A 20,273-nucleotide genomic window follows, 5' to 3' on the forward strand; every position below is an offset into this window, starting at 1 on the left:
CCATGCCCTGTGCCCTTCAGAGGTGCTGCACCTGGTTGAGTTCTACCTGGAGGAGGGCATCACTGATGAAGAAGCCGTCTCCCTCATTGACCTGGAGGCACCAAGACACAAGCGTGAGAACAAATGGCAAGAGATCACGAGCAGCAGTATCCTGGGTGCTGGCTGGAGCCCTGTATGTGCCAGTGCAGGAGGTGCAAGGCAGGGGACCTTGAAGCAGGGCTGGCCTGGGAGGCAAGGGCATGGCAGCCCACTGCTGAGAGATTGGGGAGGCCCACGTGGGATCAGGGACGGGGGCCAGAGATGGGCAGAGAGCTGGCCCTGGGGCAGAGGTATAGGAGGGGGCAGTGCAGGCCCCCAGGCCTAGAAGTGGCATGTGGCAGACACGGGAGAGCCTCCTGCTCTCCCCTGGTGCCTAATAGGTGCTGTCTGCGCTTGGCCATGCAGATGGTGTGTCACGCCCGTGCTGGTGGCCCCAACTCTTCCATTCACATCCCTTTTATGGCCAGGGACAAAACCCACAACTCAGAGCAAACTGAAAGGTGTAAAGCCAGTTACAGAGGAATGCACAGCTGGATCTAGGTGCTCTGTGGGTGCTGGGAGAGGCTATCCCCTGCCTCCTGCCTCTGCTGGCCTCTGGGTGGCTTTGTTCTTAGGCAGCACCTGCCCCATCCCCCCAGCAGTGTCAACCCCACATCCCCTCAGCCTTGCAACCCCTCAGAATGTGCCAACACTCCTCCTAGTGTGTCGGCAAAATACCAGGGCTTGCCCTCACTGGAACACCTGGGGCCAAGGGCCACAGCTCAGTTTAACCATGTGGCCAGGGCCGTATTCATCAGCCTTGCTGAGCACAGGAGGGGGCCTTCTGCGAGTGAGTGTGCACACTCATTACCCGGGGCAGCTGGGTCGGCAGGTCTGGGTGGGCTGGAAGCCTGCGTTTCTGTAAGCTCCCAGGCAGTGCCAATGCTGCTGGTCTGTGGACCACACTTTGAGGCACAGGGAAAAGAGGAAAACCCAGTTGTTTGCTAAAGAAAGAAGACAGAAACCACATCTGCACACACACAGCTGCTTAGGCTGAGTTGTGGCTGCCATGCGGGGTCATGTCCTGTACCTGATTTGGTGCCAGCAGCCTCTGTTCCCTTGGGGTGGGCCATGTCATGGGAGTCCCGCTTCCCTGGCCCCCCACAGCTCCTCCACCACTGCCTGGCAGAGGGGATGGCGTCCTGGGCACCTTCCCTGAGTCTGGCTGGCCTTGGGATCTGGAGGCACTCTCACCCACTGCTCCATGAAATGTCACCTGTGAGGCCATCTCCAATGCCTACAGACCACCGGCAGCTGCTGAGACTTTTCTCCAGGAATTGCTGGGTTTGCTGACATGATTTCTGGCTAGGGCTATCATTTCTACTCCTACGCACACAGGCCTGCAGGCCTCTGTTCACATGATGCTTCCAGCCGGCAGGCCTTCATGAGCCATGCTGTGGTCTGTGTGGGACAGCAGAGGGCCAGTCAGACCCTTGTCCCTCCTTTCCTGCTGTGCATTGGGGTTTGCGTTAACCATCACCAGGGCTGTCTCTTTCCCACTGCCATTCCCTCTATTCCTCCACCTGGAAACCTGCTCTACTGTTTGCCAGAGCCCGGATAGAGCTCCTGTGAGTCTTAACATGTTGGGCAGAGGGTGGGGCCTATTTCCCGCTCAGCGTCAGGTTCCATCCTTGACCAGACCCCTCCAGATTCCCAGACTTTGAGGCTGGATGAGACCATGGACTCCATGGGAGATGATGACCCGTTCATGGCAAAGCTGAGCTTTGAGGTGAGGGCACCTCTCTAAGTGCTGAGGCACGCAAGGCCTGTGGATGGGCGGTCTTAGGTGTCTTCTGTTCACACTCCCTGGCATGAGGAGGAACTTGTTCCCTGTCAGAGGTGCTGGAGGAGGAGGGGGTGGGCACCCCATCACCAGAGATGACCAGCAAGGGCTATATGAACTGGCAGGCTTGCTTAGGTACCCAGCAGGGGAAGTCTCTGGGGTCCTCCCCAGCCACCCCCAAAGATTCTGGGACCATGACCCACATACATGTGTTGCCCATGGCTGAGTGAGAGCTCCAGTGCCCCCTGCTTCCCGCCTGCCCATTGAGCAGCAAGGCGGCTCGGAGTTCGTGCCCGTGGTGGTGAGCCGGTCGGTGCTGCGCTCCATGAGCCGTCGGGATGTCCTCATCAAGCGCTGGCCCCCGCCCCTGCGCTGGCAGTACTTCCGTTCTCTCCTGCCCGATGTCTCCATCACCATGTGCCCTTCCTGCTTCCAGGTACTGGGCCCTTGTCCCTCCTTTCCTGTAGCTTGTGGGTGGTTCCCAAATATCCCCTTGGGGAGCCTGGGCACCTGGGAAAAGCACAAGTGATCCGCCCAGTGGCCAAGACCAAGGCTTCAGGTTAGGAAAAGAGGCTGGGCTGTCCTCAGGCCCTCGCCTCTCGTCTGCCTTCCATGTGCTATCTGGAGGCAGCTGACCCCTGTGCTCTCTGCACCTGCCTTTCATCCAGGAGGGCTGGGCAAGTGTGGTGTGCCTTTGACCTTCATTTAGAAAAAGAGGGGCCTCAGACCCTTCTCAGCCTCCCTTCTCAGTCCTCAAAGATGTCCTGCACCTGGTGCTTCTAGCCCTGACTCACTGCCAAGTCACGTCCCCATGAACAGCAGTGGTCACTGCCAGGCTCGGGGCAGGCAGGCAGCCAGAGCTGTGGCTCAGGGGCATGGCTGTGTCTTCGCAGATGTTCCACTCAGAGGACTATGAGCTGCTGGTGCTGCAGCACACCTGCTGCCCTTACTGCCGGAGGCGCACGGATGACCCCGGCCCGTGACCCATGACCGTGGCAGCATGTCAGGGCTACCTGCTCCCTCCCCGGCTGCCTTGCATTCGGCTGCTCTATCAAAGAAAGGAAGAATTAAACTCTTAGCGTCTTCTGCCCAGATCAAGTCTGTATTTTAGGGAGGGGCCTTGTGCAACCACGGAATTCCTATTATGGCATTTTGTGCCTTGTAAATAGCACCAGGAGATGGAGAAGGGAATGTACATATATTTTCAAAGAAGAAAAATCTGTTACTTTCAGAAGGGCTCTTAGTTGTTCACAGCAGCCTGCTGGAGTCCACAGATCTGTCAGACCATTAACATGTACACTTTGCGAACAGATTGCCTCAATAATTACAAATAAAAGGGCTACTTATTTTCATCAGTGTCTGCATTTTAGCAAATCTTCATATTGTCTGCAACTTAATTTCCTTATGCAAAAGTGCACCTGTTTCTAATTTGATCTGAGAGGAACATTACGTTTGTGTGCTCTTAAAATTTAATCTAATTGAAATGGCAATATGGGAATGGGTAGGGGACCGGCTATTTTTTAAAATTTATTTTGGTTTAACGGGGCTCCATCTTGACAGGAAGATAAGATACCTGCCTCCAAAGAAGATGGCAAAGAGGGCCCCTCCCCATAGCTTCTGGAACCCACATCCTGCCGGCTAGGGCCAGGCCCCCTGCACCTGGTTCTGCTAGCCACACAGAGGCCCCAGCCCCTCCTGAGGCCCCCCCTCCCTCCAGTTCCTGAAGCCAGTAGGTTCCATTTGAGGTTCCCCTAAGGTCCCTTCCCCTGAGCATCAGCAGCACCCAATTTGGCAGCTTGAGGGCAAGGATGGGTAGCAGATGGGAAGCTGGAGGAGAACTGACACTTATTGGGGACCTTTCCTGTGCCAACCGTGTTTCATATGTTGTCTGAGTTCTCACATCGGCCCTGTGTGATTATGATTTCCATTCTATAGCCGGAGGCGCTGGGGTCCATGGTGCTCACCCAGTCCTGGGTGGGGAGCCCCTGATGTATCCTTCCCGGAGGCCTTCCCTTCGCACTCCCCTCTGCCTGCCCAATCCAGCGCTCTATGCAAAGTCCGGACATCAGGAGGAAGGGAACTGGGCTAGAGGGCAGAAAACACCTCCCTCATGATTAGATATTGGTACTTCACAGCTCATCTGTGAAGTGGGCAGAGTGGGACCAATGTCCCCACTGGAGGGACGCAGCCACTGAGGCCTGGAGAGGAGCAGCTACGTAGGCCACCCAGTGGTGAGTGTGGGAGCTGGGCCCCTGGCTTGCCCCTCGCCCCCCACCCCCTCTGCATCTCCCTTTAGAGATGATGGAGGAAAATAAAGAAAGGAAGGCAGACAGTTGTGCCAACAGAACTCCTCCGTTGAGTGTCTAATTACTTAGGATCACGCATGCTCTCTCTCTTGCTAAACATTTATTAATGTGTTAGGGTTTCCATTAGCGCATTACTTGAACTGAAATCATTTGCATATGGCTGGGAAAAAAACGGGTGAGAGAGAGAAAACAGCCCCAGCCACCCTCCAGGCGTCAATCACAGTGACAGATCAGATGGTCCGGGCTAGAGGCAGTGGGAGGGGGCCCAGCCCAAGACTCCAGCAGGCGGCTGCATCTTCTCAGCCGAATTACACACAAATAAGTTGTGCCGCACCCGGGTTCGGCTGCCCCGGGGAAGCTGCGCTCCGGAGGCCTGTGTCTGAGAAACAGCTGCCGTAGCTCCATTAAACCCAGCCAGCCCCCGCGCTAAGTACCTTGTGTGCAGTGCATCATCTTATTTAATCTTCAACAGCCTCCAAGGATGCCCGTTATGCAGATGCTGAAACAGACTCAGCAGCGTATGGATTCAACAAATATTTGTTGAGCCAAGACAGGACTCACACCCAGCACAGCCATTGCACCTGAGCATTATGTTCTGCTCTCCCGTCCCAACTTGGATGGGGTCTTGCCCAGGTCCATCCCCTCTTCAAGGCTTAGCGTCCCCCTGTGTACTAAAGGGCCTCTTCCAGCTCTGCCCTGAGGTTCAAGCCTCAGTCTCCATCTGATAATGTGGCGACCCCTCACTGCCATGAAGACACCACAGGGCGCAGCTCACTAAGGGGAGCCTGAGGCCTGGAGGGAGAAGCCCCTGCTGAAGCTGCACAGCTTAGAAGTGGTCCAGACTGCTGCTTGATCCTAACCTCGTCTCCAAGTCCTCAACACTGTACCCACGTTCTCGGATAGAAAAAGTAGGGAAGAGGAGAATTAGGTGACCCAGAAAGAGCCCTAGGCCAGACCTTCAGTGGACCTGGATATAGCCTGACTTCAGCTAGCTGGGTGCCCCCATTCACCCCCAGCAAGGCTACCAAAGCTAGGAGCCCCTTGTGGCTCTTGGACAGGTAAACAGGTACTCATTCTCTGGGGTTGCTGCCTATGGCAGACAGCAGGTGACCTTCCACTTGTGCCAGCCTAGCCTTTGGCGCAGGTGTGGGCCTCAGCAAAGAGGCCTGCACTGGGCGGGGAGCTCACCTTGGGCTGGACACTTCCCCAGTGTGCCTGGATAGCCCTCCATCCAGACTCCAGAACTTCTTCCTGGAATGAGAACCTGGTCATGCCCCTCTCCTGCTGGGAACTCTCAGTGCCCCCCAGATCCCCAGGCCTGCCCTTCTGTCCGTGCTGGCCCACACCCCCTGCCTAGGCTGAGGAGCCTCCCACCTGCCTCCTGGCCCCCATCTTGCTCCTCTGGGCCCCCACGGCACTGGGGCTGGGAGCAGATTCCCACTTCCCCTGGCTGCCCCCGAGACTGGGAGCTCCCGGAGGGCAGGGACTGTATAGGGTTCATCTCAGTGTCCCTAGCTCCCAACCCAGCGCTGGGCACATGGAAGATGTTCGACAAAGGTTGGGGGAGGACAGAACAGGGGAAGGAGGTGGGGGGAGGAGGGGAGGAAGGAAGTGAGGCAGGAGGAGAGGAAGGAAAGGGCGGGGAATTGTCTGTCTCCTGCCTTTCTTTCCCCTTGGCATTCCCAGCTCAGCCTAAGGCCTCCCTCAGCAGTGGTGACAGTGACAAGGCCAGGTGGGCTAAGCCAGTGAAGGGAGGCAGGAAGGAGGAAGATGGGGAAGCTGCTGAACCAGCAGCACCTCCACGCAGAAGCTTAAGAGTTATTTGTGCGTCGCCGGCTAAGACCCTAATCCTCCACAGCCAAGTCAGGGCCCTGCACCTGGGCTCGCAGGGGCCGTGCTCCAAGAAGCCAACCCCAGGACCGCCATCCCCGCCCCTCCCAGCTCCTCACAACTCATCCCCCACCTGAGCAGGGGGCAATTGCTCAGAAAGTCACCCACACCGGGGCCCAGCCGTCTGCATGCTCAGTGGCCCTCTATGGACCACCCAACACAGGAGATGAAAGAGCTCAGGCTGGGGGAGGGTGAGATGGCCCCGGTTCAATTCCAGTTCCGCAGAGGAACATCAGCTGTCAGAGGGAGAGGGCAGGGAGGCCTCACGGGGGCCAGGAGGAGTTATTCATTCAGTCACATCTTTATTGAGCACCACCTCTGAGCTTGAAAGCTCAGATGTGGCAAAGAACAGACCTGGCTGGCCCTGCGTTCTAGAGATAGATGGGCAATGGGCCGCCAGTCAGTAAGGGGACAAATAAGACTGGCTGATAGTGATAAGTACCAAGTGGGAAATGATTGTGATGGGGTGGAGCTCTGGCTTGTAGAGCTGGGGGCTCTACAAGGGCATGAGTTATAAGCTAAGACCCGAATGAGATTCAGTAAGAGGATAACTGTCAGCAGCATGCATTGATCACTTACAGGTAACAGAATAGGAAACAGAGGCCCAAGGAAGCGGGGGAGGAGGGGTACTGGGCTGCCCCCAGGCTGTGTGACCTCAGAGCCTCAGTCCGTGAAGGGGCCGTGCCTAACAGGAGGGAGAGCTGTGAAGCCTCAGTTGTAAGGTCTGAAGATCTATGAGCTGGGCCGTGGTGGAAAAACAGGTCAGGTTTACCCTGTAGACGAGGATCCCAGGGGTTTCCTAGTCCCGCACTGAGGCTAGAGGGCGAGCGGGACTTCCCTGGGTCTTCAGGTGATTCAGAGCCACAGGCTAGAGTCCAGTGCTACCCCCTCCCGCTGGAGCTACCACTGCTGCCCCAGGCCTGTGTGACTTAGTCTGGCCACCAACCCGGCGCAATGCTTTCTTTGACATTTATACCATGGGGTGAATGACTGGTAGCCCTTTCCCAAGAGCTGTCTTTGGAGTGGGAGCAAGGTGTGGCCAGGCAGGTGATAGCCTGGGTTTGTCACGTGGCATGGACGACTCAGGGCCAGCTCTGGACCTCAGCCTCCCCACTTGCAAAATGCAGCAGGGAGAGTCAGAGTAGGTGACCTCTAATGACTTTCCAGCTCATTCCATGAGCCTGTTGCTCTGAACAAAGAGCATTTTTTGTTGAAAAAAATATTCTTTGTCATGCCTTACAGAACAGAGAGCACTGTGACCTCAGTGGTGCCTTTCATTCCCCATGACCACAGCCCTGTGAGGTGGGATTATTCAGCCCTCTTCCATAGGAAGAACCTGAGCAAGACAGCCCTGGCCCACCCTCGTGGGCTCACATTACCGCCCGGATGATGGACAAAAAACACAGGAACAAAACATGAATTAAGCCAGGGCAGGGCTATGTGGGCCCATCACCCCCCAGCTGGCTACCAGGGGCCAGCTCAGAATCACACCCTCCACCTTGACCTCGTTGACGTTGCGCTAATCACTGGGCCAAGCACCTTAAGTTGTGAGGGGTCACACCCCACCCGGGTCCCACCCCCCCTGCCTCCTCGCCCATCCACCAACTCGTGTTTCATCGGCCCTCTGTGCACAAGCCTTGACATGCCTAGGACGGGCCAGGCTGTGAAACCCCGGGGGAGCTGGAGGGAAGGGAGTGACTTTTCTGAGCAGACGGGTCTAGGAATCTCAGGCAGGAAGAGAGAGAGCTCAAGGGATGGAAGTCTTGGAGAGAAGGACACTTCCCTGACCAGCCCCTTCCACCCCCGAGATCTTATCCCAAACTCCACCCTCTCAGAGAGGCCTTCCTGGGCTGGGAATGGGTCACAGTCTCGTCCTGGCCGTCCCCTGGCTGTGGGCAGGAGTTTGGGCCTTTTTGTTCACTCTGCTCCCCAGAGCTGAGCAAGCGTGTGGAGCACAGCAGGTACTCCCTCCCGTTTGTGGCTGGTCAGTGGTCATCAAGCACCCCGGGCACTCCCAGCTCCCTGCCTCTTCCTGGGAGGTTCCATTGGCCTCCTTACACAGGTGGGGGAGCCAGTGAGTGTTGAGCCTCCATTTGCCCCCAGAACCTGTCCTCCTGTCCCGGGACCCACCCCTTGGAATCCAAGGCCGACTGTCCCAGCACGGCATGACCAGGCATCCCCAGACAGGCCCCGTGTGCCATGGTGTCCACCCAGTCCTGCCTCCAGGCTTGGCCTCCCCTTCACACTGGGGGCCCCAGGTGGCCAGGACCATGCCTGCCTTGCTTGCTGCAGTAATCCAGTGCCCAGCACAGCACCTGGCACACAGCCTGCCTCCTGGATGCAAGGCCTTGCTTCTGAACCCCCGAGAGCCTCTGTCTCCAACCTAGTCTGCTCACCACACCCTCCTCCCTGGCCCTCTCCTCCATCCTCAATCACTCCAGCCATTTTTGGGGGCATTTGAGCCACCTTTTTGCCCTGAGATATGCCAAAGCCAGGTTCCTTAGCTTGGTGTCAAGACCCAGCAGAGCTGGTCCGAGCCCAGGTACCGCTACACCCCAGGCAGCCTCCAGGCCCGCTCAGCCCTTGCCTCCACTCTGCGCTGCCATCCCCACTGGGCAGCCTGGCAAAGTGCTCCCCTCCCTCAAAGACCAAAACTTTGCTGCCCAGACACCTCCCCTAGGCAGGCAGTCCCTCCTCCTGGGCCTCAGGGAAGCCCCTCCCTGTGCAGGAATCTGCTTCTCCCACATCAGAGTCCTCCCCAGCCAGCAAGCCCCTCCTTTCCCCACCTTTATACCCCTACTAGCCTGCATGTAAGTGTCTGGTGAGCTAGGAAGTGGGTGCCTTGCATTCAAGAACTCACTGAGCTCTGGGGCTGTGCCGGGCTGAGTGTCTGGGGAAGGTCAACGCTAGCAGGGCGCCACCCCGACCTCACTGGGCTCAAAATTTGGCGAGATGGACTAATGTCAGGGTCTGGCACCTCAGAGAACCAGGAGGTGGCTTAGATGGGGAAGGAACACGCAAGGCGCTGGGGGAGCAGATGAGAGGCTGAACAGGTACCAGGGCCTCTGGCCTCTGGGAGCTCATGGCCCAGTCATGGGGAAGACAAGGCCAGCTGGCACTGAGGGAGGGGGAGATGGGCATGGAGTCCCAGTGCCAGGCCAAGCCGCCAGAGATTCCTGGGGGGCAGAAGAGTTGGGGGCGGGCCTCTTGCCCTTTCCCAGAGTCACCAGCACCTGCCCTCCCCAGCCCCAGGCCTCCACCTGGAGTCACCTTGTCCCCTCTTGGAAGCCAATTAGGAACCCCAGTTGCAGCAGTGGGGATTAATATGATTAATAAGGCCCCCAATCTCCCAGGTGCTGATTCAGCTAGGAGCTTAGGGAAGAGAGGTCACTTTATAAGGGCCTGGGGGGGGTCAGAGCCTGGAGTCATACAGCCGGAGCCCTGGGTGCCCAAGCTCAGGACCTAGCAGCACTTTTGGGTCAGAGCCGCCCAAGGGGCAGCCCCAAGGGCCGCAGCCATGAACGGGACGGAGGGCCCGAACTTCTACGTGCCCTTCTCCAACAAGACGGGCGTGGTGCGCAGCCCCTTCGAGTACCCGCAGTACTACCTGGCTGAGCCATGGCAGTTCTCCATGCTGGCTGCCTACATGTTTCTGCTGATCGTGCTGGGCTTCCCCATCAACTTCCTCACGCTCTACGTCACGGTGCAGCACAAGAAGCTGCGCACGCCCCTCAACTACATCCTGCTGAACCTGGCCGTGGCAGACCTCTTCATGGTCTTCGGTGGCTTCACCACTACTCTCTACACCTCTCTGCATGGATACTTTGTCTTCGGGCCTACAGGATGCAATCTGGAGGGCTTCTTTGCCACCGTGGGAGGTATGAGCTGGGGGTGGCAGGGCCCAGGAGCCAGGGAGCATGGAGGGGTTTGGGGATGGTGGCCAAGAGGCCTTTTCTCCTCGGAGGCGGTCAGCATTATCCAAAGCCCTCACTTTCTCAATCAACAAACACTGTTGGTGATGATAAGCTGGGCTGCCGTTGGTTCAAGGCAGACATTGGACACTGGGAGTTCACTTCACTTGAGTGCTGCCCTTGTCTGGCTTTACAGCAAGGAAACTGGGGATGAGAGGAGTCAAGGACTTTGCTGGGGTCACATGGTGGCAGGGGCTGAGTCAATTCTAGCCCACGTCTGTGTGGCCCCTGAGGCCATGTTCTGTTTACCTCAGAGCAGCTGTGCTGCATCAGACCCACGCCTGGCACTGGGGGTAGAGCTGGACAGGACAGGTGCCTGTGCTCAGGGCTACTAGCCGGAGTGGGAGGCAGATTCTCAGTCCTCCAGTCACTGGACTTGGCCTGTGCTGGGCAGTGGGCTCAGTCTCTCCCATCCCCCAGCATCTATCTGACCCTGCAGAGAAGTGTCCCCATATGTGGCACCCCTGTGTCACTCCTGCCATCTGGCCTAAGACTGGGTGATCCATGGCCACTAAAGGTGACAAACACCCAGTGATGGCCAAAGATTGCCCGGGAATGGGACTGAGGTGGCATCCAGGACCCATGAGGGGCAGAAGACAGGGACACAGGGCAGTCCTGCTCTGCCCGGCACCCTGGCTTTGTAGTAACTGACCTCCAGCATCTCCTGCCTGCCTGAGGGGCCATGCCCTGGGGACCATGGTCCTGGATCTGAGCCAGGAAACCTAGGCTGTGGTTACTGCTGCCCTGCCACACCCCCAAATGAGCCTCTTCCCCTCTCCATGCTTCTGTTTTCTCCTCTGCTAAGTGGAATCTGTTATCTCGGCAGCACCCCAATCAGTTTTCCAGGCAAAGAAAATATTTGAAAGCATCTTCCAAAGCTGCAGATCACCACACAGGCTCAATTCCTCCCTATGGAAGGGGTTTCTCTGAAGGGGAAGAGCCCCCCCACCACAAAAGCACTCAAGCCTAGCAAAGAGACTGGAGGTGGGCTGGGAAGTGTCAGGCCAGAGGCAGCAGGGAGCCGGCGCTGCACACAGGCGGACACCTCTATGCGGTCGTCAGTGATGCTCCCTTTCACGCCCTGGGACACTCCAGCCTGACTGACAAGCTCTATGGCCGCCCTCCCCGCTGAGTTTCTGTCGGGCAGACTTCTGGATTGCCTCACTATTTCCTCCTTCCTCCTCTGAGCAGGGCACTACTCAGCCTCCTGGCTCCCAGGCTGGGGTGCCACGAGCCCAGGTTATTTCATTTTCCAAAGGGGGGAGAGGCCCCTTTAGAAGTAAGGAAAGACTTCCGTTTCCATGGCCACTGCATTGCCTTTCAACAGGAACTCTGCCTAGTGTTCCTGGGAGCACACATTCTTCTGTTAGAAACTCCTTAAAGGGCTTCCAGTCCAGTCATGATGCTGCGATCTGATTCCCTATGCCCCTCAGGAACCCAGAGCTTTGTCTGAACTAAACCTCGTGGGAGTTCCTCTGCTCTCTGCCCCTCAGCATACTGGTCCCTCTTCCTCTTCTCAGTGTCCATGCCCCCTCCATCCTGTGGCTCTAAACCTGCCCCAGGTGGCCTTCCCAGCCACCACCTCCCATCTAGGAAGAGTGCTGCCTGCTGAGACAGACAGTGGGGGCCAGGCAGGGGACGTGTTGACCAATGGCTGACTGCCTTGCAGGTGAAATCGCCCTGTGGTCCTTGGTGGTACTGGCCATCGAGCGGTATGTGGTGGTGTGTAAGCCCATGAGCAACTTCCGCTTCGGGGAGAACCACGCCATCATGGGTGTCGCCCTCACCTGGGTCATGGCGCTGGCCTGCGCCGCGCCCCCCCTCGTCGGATGGTCCAGGTAATGGCACTGAGCAGGAGGGAAGGGTTTCCGGGGGGTCTTTGTAAGGTCCCCCATCCTGGACTCAAACCTGGGTCTGTCTGGCTCCAGACACGGAGCTCATATGCTCCCTGCCCCAAATACCCACCCTAGCAACATGCCCAGGGGAGGGGCTGCAGCAGCTGAAGACAGGGTCAGAACCCCATGTTGCTATGGGTCCTTGTGCCCCTTCTGAGCCTCCTGTCAAGGAGAATCCAAGATGCCCCAACCTTTCACCTTGGCTGTACCTCTAATCCTCAAATAAGCCAGACCCAGATTCCAATCCTCTTTGGTCCAGTGCCCCTTGGGCAGCTGCCTCTGACCTTGGGCCTCAGCACCCGGGGAGGCCCAGCCTTCCTAGTGCCGGTATTAACGCTGCAGCCCTGAGAACCGGGTCCTGTGCAGCCTCTAGGCAGCTGTCTCCAAATGGGGCTGAGGTGAGAGATGGGGGTAGGGCAGTGGTTTGGGAAACTAGACTGGTGTCTCTGTGGGTTCCCTCTGCTTCCAGAAAATTCCCAATCACTCTTTCCTTTCCTCTTCTCTCAGTCATCTTGGAGTCAGTTTTTTGACACTTACTAAATTCATGCCCACTCCCTCCAGCCTCTTTCTCTGTCTTCTCCAGTTTGGCCCAATTTCATCCTTGTAGGTACAGCCAGTGGACACACCAGATTTCCTGAGGTCAGTCCAATGTCACCATCCTCTGAAATCATTGAAACATCTAATCACATGCCCTGGGGGCCTCTTGGTTACAGAAAATCTGCAAAATCCTCTAGTTACTCTGTGTGCCCACTTTTGGCCTGGAAAATATTCTTACCCTGTTGTTAGTAAGGCCTCAGCTTGTACAAACTGCCTCAAATACAGAGCTTGGGAGCTTTTCCCTTCCCCCTGCCAACCTCTGTCCCCTGTAGCCTGAGGCCTGGCCTCCAGCCTCTAGGGGACAGTGGGTCTGGTGAGGAAATGCTGCAGCAGGTCGGTGGTGTGCAGGCCATGAGGTGAGAGACTGGTGCTCACGACAACACGCCCACCATGCACACAGTGAAACGGTACTGCTTTCCCAACATGCATCAGAATCCTTCTCTCCATTGATTCGATCTTCACAGTCACACAGCCAAATAGATATTTTATTATCCCCACTTTATAGAGGGAAAGTGAGGCCCAGCGCAAGGCTAGCCACACAGCAGATGTTGGCAGAGCCAAGACCGATCAGCTGAGGCATGTCCCCCAGTCCCTCCCGCATGGGGCCCCCTTACGTCCTCTCTGCCCTGTCTCAGGTACATCCCGGAGGGCATGCAGTGCTCGTGTGGGATTGACTACTACACGCTCAAGCCGGAGGTCAACAATGAGTCCTTTGTCGTCTATATGTTCGTGGTGCACTTCTCCATCCCCATGGTCATCATCTTCTTCTGCTATGGGCAGCTCGTCTTCACGGTCAAGGAGGTACAGGCCCGCACGGGGCACTGGGGACACGCCCAGGGCTCGGGCTGAGCCACAGTCAGATGCCAGGCCCTGTGTCCTTGCAGGCAGCGGCGCAGCAGCAGGAGTCAGCCACCACCCAGAAGGCGGAGAAAGAGGTCACCCGCATGGTCATCATCATGGTGATCGCGTTCCTGATCTGCTGGCTGCCCTATGCCGGTGTGGCATTCTACATCTTCACCCACCAGGGCTCCAACTTTGGCCCCGTCTTCATGACCATCCCAGCATTCTTTGCCAAGACCTCCTCGGTCTACAACCCCGTCATCTACATCATGATGAACAAGCAGGTGTCTGCTGGCGGGCGGGAGGGTCCAGGTGCCCTGGGCCACAGAGGCTGCCCACAGGGGACAAGCCACATACTTGCCTGGGCCTCAGGAGGCGGGGGAATTGGTCTCCCCCAGGGTATCCAAGTCATCTGGGAGAAATGCAGATTCCTGGGCCCCACCCAGGCCTGCTGAATCGGAGGCTCAGGTGGGCCCAGGAACCTGCGCTCCTCACAGGCCCTCCAGGGGACTCTGTTGCTGGCTCAAGCAGGAGAAGCACCAATCCTGGTGTTTCTGGGCCTGCTTCAAGAGTCAAATGGCCAAAGTCCCAAGCCTGGGAATAGGATTGTGCCATCCTTGCAAAGCTGAACAAGAAACTAAAATTCTTGTTCTCAGAGTAAAGAGGTAAAGCAGTCCTTTAATGTAGACCAGTGGTTTGTCTGCGGAATCCATGATCCAGCAGGGAAAACATGGTCTCTGGAGTCAGGCATATTGGCTTCAAAGCCCAGCTCTCTGCTCTTTTCCAGATGTGTAACCTTGGGCAAATCACTTCCTTGCTCTGAGCTTCAGTTTCTTCATCCATAGAAAGGGCAAAATCCCAAATGCTTGGGTTGAGAGAATTTACAGGTGGCCCTGGGCGCACAGAGGGTATCATGGAATATTGTCAGTGACAAAGCCCCCTCGGGTTTGTCCCTGGCATCTCCAGGAAGGGGTCACATATACTTAGTAACTTCCCTCCAGGGAGCCAGATTTGAGAGGGGCTGGAGGCTGTGAGGGCCAGAAGCCGAGAATGGGTTGGAGGCAAATCTCACTAAGCACCCCAGTTCGCTCCACACCCTTCGGGTGGGCCCTGACCCCGACTCTGTCCCTTGCCTTCCAGTTCCGGAACTGCATGCTCACCACCCTCTGCTGTGGCAAGAACCCACTGGGTGATGAGGATGCCTCCACCACTGCCTCCAAGACGGAGACCAGCCAGGTGGCACCGGCTTAAGCCCCGCTGAGGACTCTGTGGCCCACCGCAGGAGTCTCCCACCCCCACCCCGCCACAGCTGCAGCCACCCCACCAGGCGCCGGCCCTGTTGGAACCAGGTCACTCAGACCACCTGAGTTTTTTTTTTTAAAGAGTTACTGAGAGAGGAAAGGCTCCCCACTCAGCGGGGTTGGCCCAATCTGGAGCCCCGAGTTCCTGGGGGCCAGCAGGATCTGCACCCCTTCTCCCCCCAACTCATCTCTCAGGAACACAAGAACTCTTCTTCTCTGAAAAGTGTCCCAGTTTAGGGATAAGTGTCTAGCACAGAGTAGGGCACACAGTAGGTGTTTAATAAATGCTAGATGGTTGAAGGAAAGAACGAGTAGAGGAGTGAGTGGAGAGATGAATGGTCAGGGGGAGCCTATCATCCTCCCCAAACCACCTTAGCAGCAGCAGGTCATCCTTGGACATGACCCTGAACAGTTGTTCCCCTCCTGGGCCTCACTTTCTTCCCTGTAAGGTGGAAACCCCCAAAATCCCCTGCCCTGCCAACACATGGCTGCGTGCGGATTGAATGAGATTGTGTGTGTGCATGAGGGGGGTGTATTTAAGCACTTTGTAAATGGTAAGGAGCTGTACAAACTGTAGTTAACATTATGAATAATATAAATTAATACAATTAACTAATTACTATGCTCATCTCCTCTTGATAGTCACTAGTTTTGAAACTGAGCCAGACCCCAAGCATCCAGCCTCAACAGGTTTTTAAAAATTAACCAGGTGTCAAGGTCAGACCAGGCCCTGGGGGTTGGCCACTGGGAGGGAATCAAGAGAGTGCAGAATGCAGCCATCAGGCCTGAAAAAAACAACAACACTGGAGTCCGGGGGCCAAGTCCAGGTCTCACCCCCAGCTTGGAGGTCCAGGGCTGGTGCCTCCCCTTCTCCAGTCAGCCTGGGGAGAGACAGCTTCTGGAGGCCACCTGCTCTCTTGCCCAACATCCAGGCCGCAGCATATCTCAGCCCTGACGGCATCTAGAAGGCAGGCTCACCTGCCCGCATTTAATGAAGAGCTGAGCCCCCAGTGTCACTCTTGTCTTGAAAAAGTGGGCAATTTGGCTGGATCCACCTTCCTCCGGATGTTCACAAGCCCCAGATTCTACCTCCCTTGCTGAGGGAGCCCATCTTTGGTGGTTCCAGCCCATTCTCCATTCTGGAGAGTCCTTGCTGCAAAGCTGGACGGAACTCTGGGGTGTCAGAATTGAGCTGCCTCAGTAACTGCCCTCTCCCTCTCCACAAAACCAAAGCTGAAGGCTCTAGCTCTCTCCAGCTCTGTCTGGACACTAAGGTAAATTGGGGCATTAAAAGCTCAGCTCCTATATGTGGTGTTAAAGATGGTGGTTTTTGTTGCTCTCACACTCTTTATCTGAAGGATGGATTAAAACTGGGCAGCATTCACCTAATTCTTGACTGTCAGATGCCTGGTTTTGGAAAGGAACCAAGATCTCTAGGGGTGTGGGGTGGAGGGAATAGGTCCTGGAATGGGAGAAGACCCACCTTTGCAGTCACAGAGACCCAGGTGACCTGTGAAACAGCCAGCAAGTTTTGTGACCTCTCTGATCCTCCTTATCACAAAAGGCAATCTTAAAACTGTCCTTGACGGGATTGGATGAGATTGCAGATTTGATGTGGCCGGCCCACTTCCCAGCACACAGCAGATGGTGGGAGACTTTCGGCATTACTGGGGTCTCAACTCAGAGGTGGCCTTACCGGGACCCCATCTGCAAGGGCAGCAAGGAGATATAGCTCTCAAGAGTTGCCTTCATCCTCTAAAGTGGGAAAGGGTAGCAGGAGCCTGAGGTGGGAGATGGCCAGTGCCATGCCGGGGCTGGGGCAGGTGATAGCTGAGAGCTCGATAGCTGTCCCTCTTCACTCTGTCTCTCTCTAGGTGATGCCAGTCAGGATTCCTTTGGCTGCAGTTCACAGGAAGTCTAACTCAACAGGGCTGAAGCAAAAGGGAAAAATTATTGGCTCCCATAAATGAAAAGCCCAAGGCTTCAGGCACAGCTGGAGGCAGGTGCCCAGATGATCTCATCAGGCTTCTGTGTATCCCCTTCTGTCTACACTCTCCTCTGTGCTGGCTTCATGCACAGACCAACTGTTCCCAAGAGGCTGCAGGTATGGCCACTAGCCAGCAAGCCCTGCAGAAAGTAAGCTGCTCTTTCCAATCAGTTCCAGCAAAGATCCCAGGTAGGGCTCTCACTGGTCAGGTTTGGTCACCTGACTGCTCCTAAGCCTATCATCAGGCTGGGATACGGATTCATTCTTTGACTGGCCAGGCCTGGGTCATCTGATTGCCCCTGCAGCCCAAGACAGAGTTAATCCACATAAGCCTAGTGGTCTGAGGGTGGGGACAGGAAGGATCCCAGAGGAAACCCAGGGTGTTACTAGAAGGAGGGCCAGAGATAGTGCCCAGCGGGGATGGACTCAAAGTCTGATGTCTGGCTAGACCAGGTCTCCCTCCCACACCAGGGACATGGGGGAGAAGATTCACACGGCTGATCCTGCAGGTCTGACTCCCCATTACAGATGCTGTGTTGAGCTGGGCATGGCAGTGGGAGGCATGCTGGCATTTCAGCTACCCTGCCATGCAGGCAGCCCTGTCCCCTCAGTCCCCCACCCAGCCCACTTATTCTGAGGAGTAGTATGTTTATCTCAGCCTCACATCTAGAGAAAAAAATTGAAAACTAGAAAATTCTCTATTTTTCCTTGGTAGAGAGGAAAGCCTCTTTACCTCCTTAATTTACAACTGATTTGACAGTCACTTGCAAGGCACTTGCCAAATCTAAAGGCAAAGAGCTGGCTTAGGCTGGGGAGAGGGTGTTTCCTGCCTCATCTCCAGGCTCCAGGCTGCCCAAAGGTTTGTGGAATGCCGGTTGTACACAGTCCTATCTCTACTCAGCTCACTGCAAGCCAGGATGTGCCGGGGACTCAGGGATGACCTCCAGGTCACAGAGCTCTCACTGCTGATCTTGTCTCTGGGAGGAGAGAGCCAGAACCACCCCCAATCCCAAGTCATCAGGGCCTGATGGCAGCCTGCTTCCCCTGGCTGCCTCAGGAAAGGCATACACTCCTGACACCCCAGAGTGCCGCCAGGGAGGCACTGGGTGTCCTTCCCAGCTGGGTGACCTGGGCCAAGTTCCTGAACCTCACTAGGCCTCAGGCACCTCAGCTGTAAAAAGGAGATCCTGCCAGGTGGTAGACTTGTCTAAATGGACTATGAGATTATTGACATAAAAGATGCAGTGCATAGCAGACATTCAATAAATGTGAGGTCCCCTCCCAGAGTTGTGCACCAAGTTCAGTGGAGCAGCCCCTGGTATGGGGGGAGACAGAGGTGCAGAGGCATTAAACAATGGATGGATCTCAGGAAAGGGTGATGACTGTCCCCACTATGCATTCCCTTTCTTTCTTTTAATACTATCACCCCAAGTTCTAGCTAGGCACCTAGCCACTCTGCACAAGACTGAATCTCCCAGCTTCTCTCGAACTAGTGATGGCAAAACATTAAGATCTGGCCAATGGAGTACAATGAGAAGTGATATGTGCAGTCTCTGGGTTGCACATTTCAGAGAACGGGTGCATCCTCCACTTCCTCTCCTTTTTCCTTCCTGATGGCTGGAATGTGGTGGTGATGAGCAGAGCTGCAGCAGCTATCTTGGATCAAGAGGTAGACTCTATGGGCAGGGAGTGGCAGAGCATTAAGAAAGAAGGGGCCTGGGTTTCCCATGCTGCCTTACCAGCCCTGCACAACTTATATTTGAAGAGCCTCATGAGAGAATGGTCTCATGGTTTCTCGTTTGAGCCACTGTCAGTTTGGAGTTACAACTGGTTTCTTAACTAACACAGAAGACTTACAAGTTGCAGCCCAGAGTCGCAGCCCAGAGTCTGGGCTCAGGAAATCTGCAGGTCCTCTCTGAACTTTAGACTCTTCATGTATAAATAGTGCATATAAAACATTTACATGCACATTGAACATGGCCGCTGTTACTCTTTCTACCCTGCCCTTTATGCATATATTCACCTAAAGTCACAAATGTCTTGATGCTATGGAGGCTAGAGTTAAACAAAACAGATGCCCTATCACCACTTCAGAAAGTTCAGAGCTGTAATCTTCAGAACTATAAGAAAGTTCACATGTAGGAGGATCCCATTCAATGTTCCAAGACAGCAAAAAAGTTTTTGGCAGAACTTAAACTCCACACAGACCTCAGTAAAAGAGTCACATAAGTACACCTGGCAGCATGTCCTCTCTCTAGCAGTCTGATCCTCACAACTATCATTTCCCTGTAAAAAGACAATCCTCCAGAAGAATTTTTAGATCACGCAGCACATTTTAGAACTCCTTCTCTCCAAATGCAAAGCTTTATCCTGGCACTGCCAGGAGCAGGGCTCAGATGAAGCTCTTGGGAATGTTTGTATTGCTGAATCTTCCCTGTTTCTCAACTCTTGGAAGTGCCCCACAGTGTGATCAAACTCACTGCCCCCATTTGTGCCAGCTTCCATGTGCCTCTTCGCCTCATCTGTCTCCTGCTCTAGCATGGTTCCCACGCATGGTTTTCAGACCTTCTTCCGCTCAGTCGTGCTGGGCTCAGGCACTGGGGTTTCCACAGCAATGGGTGCTGAGCACCTACTATGTGCCAGGCACTGTGCTGGGCACCAGGGACACCACCAGGAACAAGACAAACAACTTGGCTTAACCCTCTCTTCCCCTATCAGCTGAGATTAAGGACTAGTGAGGGGGATGGTACTGCAGAGCATGACTCAGGGTCTGCTGTCAACGAGAGGAGGGTCCCCTAACCTCCTAGGGAGTCAGGGAAGGCTTCTCTGAGAAAGTGACATCTACAGTGAGGTCAAAGGGGTGGGTGGGAAACAGTCCAGAGAAGTAGGTGTGGGTAAAGAAGGTCCTTTTAAGCAGAGTGTATCAGTTTGTGTTACATGACAGCTCCAGAACCTCATGGCTTAAAACAACACACCCTGTATTGTTGCTCATGACTGTGGGGTCAACTAGGTGGTTCTGCTAATCCAAACCAAGCTTGGTTGGGCTTATTCAAGTGTCTGCAGTCAACTAGAGGGTTGACTGGTTGGCTAGTTGTAGGCTGGGTGACAGAGGTGAATGGGCCATAGGCCTCTCAGCATCCAGCAGGCTAGCCAGGGCTTGCTCGCCTGGGCCTGGGCCTGGCAGAACACCACTTCCACCATACCCAGTTGGCCAAAGCGAGTCACAAGTCCAGCTCCCATTTCAGGTGTGTAGGGGGAACTACAAAATTCCACTGCAAATGGGATGCATATGGCGGGAGTGAGAAACTGGGGCCATTTTTGCATCAGTTTAACACATACACAGAGGAACACAAAGGGGAAAGCCCAGCTCTCAACACCTAGCCCAACCCAAGAGCCACAGTGTGGTGGACTGTGGCATTCCAGGGAGAAGGAGGCTCCATAAGTCACACCAAAGAGGTCAAACTTTCACCGTGGACAGCAGGGACAATACCTGATTTCACGTTAGAATGCTTTGATGGCCACCACCAACCTCAATTAGGACCTCTGGCAATGAATGGGAAGTCCCCTAGAAAAATCCCAACAATAAAGAGACTAGAGAGAAAAATGCAGATCTGTTTTAAGCCTG

The 20,273-nt window shown here is 55.4% G+C and overlaps 2 protein-coding genes across 4 annotated transcripts in view; both read left to right on the forward strand.

Annotated features, from left to right (window-relative positions):
- IFT122 (intraflagellar transport 122) overlaps positions 1-3,213 on the forward strand; it is a 67,615-nt gene extending 64,402 nt beyond the window's left edge. For 2 of the 3 annotated variants that reach the window (XM_017647350.3, XM_017647351.3), the window contains exons 26-29: positions 21-146; positions 1,728-1,807; positions 2,133-2,297; positions 2,755-3,213. In XM_017647350.3, the coding sequence (XP_017502839.3) occupies positions 21-146; positions 1,728-1,807; positions 2,133-2,297; positions 2,755-2,844 (461 nt within the window). In that variant the 3' untranslated portion in view covers positions 2,845-3,213. The other variant, XM_017647352.3, reaches the window with a different exon arrangement.
- A 6,271-nt stretch (positions 3,214-9,484) lies between these two features.
- RHO (rhodopsin) lies at positions 9,485-16,050 on the forward strand. The gene is made up of 5 exons (XM_017647349.3): positions 9,485-9,935; positions 11,698-11,866; positions 13,156-13,321; positions 13,405-13,644; positions 14,501-16,050. The coding sequence occupies exons 1-5, from the start codon at positions 9,575-9,577 to the stop codon at positions 14,609-14,611; spliced, it is 1,047 nt and encodes a 348-aa protein (XP_017502838.1). The 5' UTR covers positions 9,485-9,574; the 3' UTR covers positions 14,612-16,050.
- Positions 16,051-20,273: the final 4,223 nt, after the last annotated feature.

Source organism: Manis javanica, chromosome 3 (genome assembly GCF_040802235.1).
Source record: "Manis javanica isolate MJ-LG chromosome 3, MJ_LKY, whole genome shotgun sequence".
NCBI lineage: Eukaryota > Metazoa > Chordata > Mammalia > Pholidota > Manidae > Manis > Manis javanica.

Bases quoted from the DNA above. Each gene is read 5' to 3' on its own strand.
- RHO (XM_017647349.3), top strand. From the start codon at position 9,575: ATGAACGGGACGGAGGGCCCGAACTTCTACGTGCCCTTCTCCAACAAG. The intron at 13,322-13,404 runs GTACAGGCCCGC...GTGTCCTTGCAG, and splicing joins TCGTCTTCACGGTCAAGGAG to GCAGCGGCGCAGCAGCAGGA. The intron at 13,645-14,500 runs GTGTCTGCTGGC...CTTGCCTTCCAG, and splicing joins ACATCATGATGAACAAGCAG to TTCCGGAACTGCATGCTCAC.